The 5,178-nt window shown below is 45.5% G+C and overlaps 1 protein-coding gene across 1 annotated transcript; it reads right to left on the minus strand.

Moving 5' to 3' along the window:
• Nucleotides 1-3,858: 3,858 nt before the first annotated feature.
• Nucleotides 3,859-4,844, minus strand: LOC130390564 (uncharacterized). Its single transcript, XM_056600598.1, has 2 exons — nucleotides 4,759-4,844; nucleotides 3,859-4,648 (listed from the first exon to the last, which is right to left on the minus strand). Exons 1-2 carry the CDS (start codon nucleotides 4,842-4,844, stop codon nucleotides 3,859-3,861), a joined length of 876 nt encoding a protein of 291 aa, XP_056456573.1.
• Nucleotides 4,845-5,178: the final 334 nt, after the last annotated feature.

Here is a 5,178-nt window from a genome sequence, read left to right on the forward strand (position 1 = left end):
CGATTACTCGAGTACTCCTCGTTACAAATGAACTCGGTTGGTGGACAGGCAAACTCTAAAAAATATGCCAAGCGAAATCGAGCTACCAGAGTACTACAAGTACTATGCGGCAACATATTCTCCTGAAACAACGGTGAGTTCGGGAAAAGCAGACCCGCAGCAACCAAGTGTGTCGGCTATTTTCACCGCCGCAAGACGCAGCTGTAATCCCGGCCGTGTAGAGAAGGTCACAATGCTGAGTATTTCCATAGTCCATTTGCTGCCGTTTTATTTCCAGCTTTAAATTATTTGCAATTGTTACTGTACGTCCACACCAGGAGTATGGAAAGCCAAGAAGGCCACAATCCGGACCTAGATTGGCGCGGTAAAAGTGCAAAACTGTACGGAATCCATACGGATTCCGTACGGTTTGGCAAGAATTCCGTACGGATTCCGTACAGTTTTGAATGACTAATAGCCGCGGTTATTAGTCCTTCACTCCGGCTATTAGGTATGCAGAACGAGCCCCTCCCCTTCTTTGCTTGACCACTAAGTTTGAAGGCTGTCTAACCAATCAGTGAAGAGAAAGACCAGACTAAAGTAAGGCATTGTCGAAACTAGAGCTGCAGTGCCTCCATGTTTCGCCGTAACATAAGGCTGTGTTGTCTTTACTAGTTTCACTACAATGTAATGACCACCACTAGCTAGTGGAAAATATATTTGTGTCTAGTACAGTGATATATTTGTATATGTTAGGCTATATATTGAGATGGCAGTGTGCGAAATACCCATCATTATTCAGGGATGCCCTCATCCCCAGATTGTTCGCGATATGCAGTAGCCAGCTCGGCCATAACATTACAATATTTCATGGATGCAAGCAAGCCAAGACAATCGATCTATATCTATAGCCTACATGACAACACACACACACACACACACACACACACACACACACACACACACACACACACACACACACACACACACACACACACACACACACACATTAAGCACACACACACATTAAGCACACTGGTAAAGCAATAGGAGCCTGCATTGGCTAAAGTTGTTGGGATGCACCTTATTTTATAACAGGGAGGGGCAAAGTTGTGCATTACAATGCAGACACGCCAATAATTGGCACCGTTCTTGCGCACTCAGAAGAACATGAACTGAATAAATGCCAGGTATATAGCATATCGGAGACGGGTACACAATCAGTGCATTTGCAAATGAGAGCCTGCAGTAGGACCGATCTTGTGACATTATTTAACCATCCATCTACAGCTAATACGATCAGACAGATACATCATTGATCACATAAAAGCCCACAACAAGCCCAACATCACCACGGCAGGTGCGCTCTCTCTCGCACATTCACACAATCACTCCAACTTCTCCAACTCCAAGGCAAGGCTGTTTCACTAAGACCACAAACAACCACAACTAACCAGCCTACATATCCACAGTAATGCACAACAATCAGTTCTATACATTGCGTCTATCTTCTGTTTGGTGCACATGGCTAATTTGCATAGTTTGCACCGGACTGTCGGCTCCGCTAGTCAAAAAAATAGAACGCATTTGTGAATAAATGCTTTGAATTCTGAATACTGGACTTGGTGAGCTTGAATAGGCTAAATTTAAGTGACCTTTAGTGAGATGGCCTAAAACGGAATACAAATGAATTATTCTAGGACATATAGGCTTTCAGGATCAATTCAGAGGTTCAACTGTTCGGGATTCATTTTGCTTAGCCAGTGAAAGTGACCAGCTGTAGATTCCGCACTGTTAAAAATACTTCACTACAAGTAGGCTATAAGTCCTCCAAATAATTCAGCAGAATTGCATTACTGCCACACGCATAGGCAGCAGTAGTCATTATGCGCTGAAATGGTCCCTGCCAGTGTTTTTCTATTCTGATGTTTGTGGATGAATCTTTCAGCTACAGCTTTGTTACATTTCCTTGCGATGGTTTGCTAGTTTAACTATACAGCAATAAATCAAATGATGTAAGATGATGTGTCCGTTGCATGGCTGTCATGTGAGAGCCGTATACGCATTTTAAAAACACCTGTAATCAGCGTGACTATGACTTTCCGAGCGGATCATGGGGGGCTCTTCAATCGTTTATTTTTCAGGATTTTCTCCCGTCATCCTCCAGTTTATTGCAAACATCTGGAGATAAGTCGGTTTAATTAAATACTCAAGTGAAATACAAGTGTACCTCCAAATTGCACTTATTGTACAGTACTTCGGTAAGGGCATTTACAATCCATCACTAAAGTTTTAATAGAATATTCTGATTCAGCGGATTTAAAATGTATTTGTATAATCTTCACAAATCTTGCAGCAATGCAATGTTAATATATCATCATGGGAAATGAGTATTCTGATTCAGCACATTTACTATTTATTTGTATAATCTTCACAACTCACAGCAATGAAATGTTAATTTATCATCATGGGAAATAGCATATAAACAAGCTTCATAAAAATTCATTTCTAAGCAGTAGGCCTACTACATATTTCTCAACGTAAGCATCATGACCATAAGCTATCCCAACGTTTTCACACCTTTCACACAGTAGGGCAGCATTAGTCATACATGATTAACAACACATCAAAGAAACTTTATTGAGGGATAAAAGTGAATAAAACATCTGCGTCTTGGGTAAAGATGGGCTATGCTTAATGTGAGGAGCAGAGCCCGATTGGAAGGAAGCCCATTCAGGACGAAGTTTACCCGGAGAAGGCAGCTTCCAGGCAGATGAAGATGGGGGGGCTCTACTTCTTATTACCACAACAGGAACAGAACGCAGCCAAGCCAATGAATTCAGCCAAGTCACTGAGAAGTCTGTCTTTAACATTTGGAAAATACAGTTCAACCATGTAGGACTTTTCTAATTCCCCATTGTACTTTACAGAGATAGAGCACTTTGTTGCAGTCAGACATTTGTTTTTGTATACCTTTAACATAGTGAGGCTGGAACACAATAGTTTGACCTGGCTTGGTGGAAAGCCCACTCACCACGTCAAGGTGCAGGTCATGAAAAAAGTTGTGTGTGTGTAATTCCCTATGCAGTGCTGTATTTACAGGTATGCCTAGGTTCACAAATCAAATAGTAAATATTTTTTTACTTCTTATTACCACAACAGGAACAGAACGCAGCCATTCAGCCAAGTCACTGAGAAGTCTGTCTTTAACATTTGGAAAATACAGTTCAACCATGTAGGACATTTCTAATTCCCCATTGTACTTTACAGAGATAGAGCACTTTGTTGCAGTCAGACATTTGTTTTTGTTTACCTTTAACATAGTGAGGCTGGAACACAATAGTTTGACCTGGCTTGGTGGAAAGCCCACTCACCACGTCAAGGTGCAGGTCATGAGTGGGAAAATAGGTGTGTGTGTGTGTGTGTGTGTGTGTGTGTGTGTGTGTGTGTGTGTGTGTGTGTGTGTGTGTGTGTGTGTGTGTGTGTGTGTGTGTGTGTGTGTGTGTGTGTGTGTGGGGGCACTTCAAGCGTCCTTCCCTGTGTGTGTGTGTGGGGGCACTCCAAGCGTCCTTCCCTGTGTGTGTGTGTGTGTGTGTGTGTGTGTGTGTGTGGGGGGGCACTCCAAGCGTCCTTCCCTGTGTGTGTGTGTGTGTGTGTGTGTGTGTGTGTGTGGGGGCACTCCAAGCGTCCTTCCCTGTGTGTGTGTGTGTGTGTGTGTGTGGGGGCACTTCAAGCGTCCTTCCCTGTGTGTGTGTGTGTGTGTGTGTGTGTGTGTGGGGGCACTTCAAGCGTCCTTCCCTGTGTGTGTGTGTGTGTGTGTGTGTGGGGGCACTCCAAGCGTCCTTCCACGGGGGGGAACAATTACAATGAGACAGTGTCTCATTGTAATGCCAGAAGAGACACAACCTCACGGATGAGGTCCAGTCCAAGGTCTCCTCTAGGACCAGCAAGGGGGTCAAAGGTGCTGTTTAGCTGCTCCAAAACAGCATCCCCAATGAGGTACTGATTTGAGGGTACGGTGACCCTCTCAGGCCAGTGCACCTCTCCTGCACCAGCACCGCCCTCTCTTGCTGGGTCTTCCCCTTCTCCTTCCTCCGCAGCACCTCCTTCCTCAGCAGCACCTCCTTCTCCACCAAATACGGATAGCATTGCAGTAGTGGTCTGTCCCTGCTGTTCCAGGCAACCTCTGACGAACATCTGCAGTTGAGTAGCATGCCTTTCCGTCCTCAGTCCATGGTTATTCCACTGTTCAATGAAGCCGCAAAGGTCACGGTTAATCCGCGGGAGGTACACGTAGTGCAGTGCCGCCATGTGCATCTCGTTGTCGATGTCCACGATACCTTCGCTCTCCAGGAAGTTGAAGAGTTCATAGTATACGTTGGACATTCCTCGCCACAAATCCCCCCAGAGCCGTTCGATGCGCTGGTTGTGGGTGCTTCTCCCCCGGAGAGCACTACCTCTGTTTGACCCTCTAAAAAGGTTCATCATGAGGCAGACCGAGTTGTTCTCACCTCCGTGGTCAGTCCTGACCCTCGAAGGCACGCCATACTTCGCCACAGCACTCAGTAAGCTCTCCATCACCGTGCTGCTCCGGTTGTTATCGGAGGCTCGGAGGAACACAACCAACCGGCTGTATCCATCGATGGCCCCATGGATAACAATCCTCCACCTGAAACAGTGAAAATATAATTTATATGAACAATACATAGCCTACGGAGACAAATTAACCACACCTTTAAAGCGAACACCGAAGTCTGGTATGCTAATGTTAATATCTACCTTATCAACTTGTGGTTGCCATCGATGTGCCACAAGGAGTTTGGGCCAGCAACTCTATATGCCCTTCTTTGCAGAGTCTGGGACATTGTGTCGCGCTGCAGCTGCTGCAGGGTTCACCCTCAGCATGCTTGAACGCACTCTGCTCCTCTGAACATTAATTTGCTGCGCACGCAGCTGCGCCCTCACAGACTCTGGGCCGATGCGGTCATTCCCAGCCACTGTCTCCCTGATGAGGTCATCCAAGGCAGCATCTGAGCAGTTGGAAAATGTCCCAGCGCGCCTCAGGTTGAACTGCCTATAACATTTGCACATAGAGGTAATGTTAGACCTACGGTATTTCGATGTGCTTTTGCACCTTCAACCAGCCCTCCAGGATGATTACAACAATTGAGACAAGAGGGAACTGCCATTATTGAAACA

This window comes from Gadus chalcogrammus, chromosome 1 (assembly GCF_026213295.1).
Source record: "Gadus chalcogrammus isolate NIFS_2021 chromosome 1, NIFS_Gcha_1.0, whole genome shotgun sequence".
NCBI classification, from domain to species: domain Eukaryota; kingdom Metazoa; phylum Chordata; class Actinopteri; order Gadiformes; family Gadidae; genus Gadus; species Gadus chalcogrammus.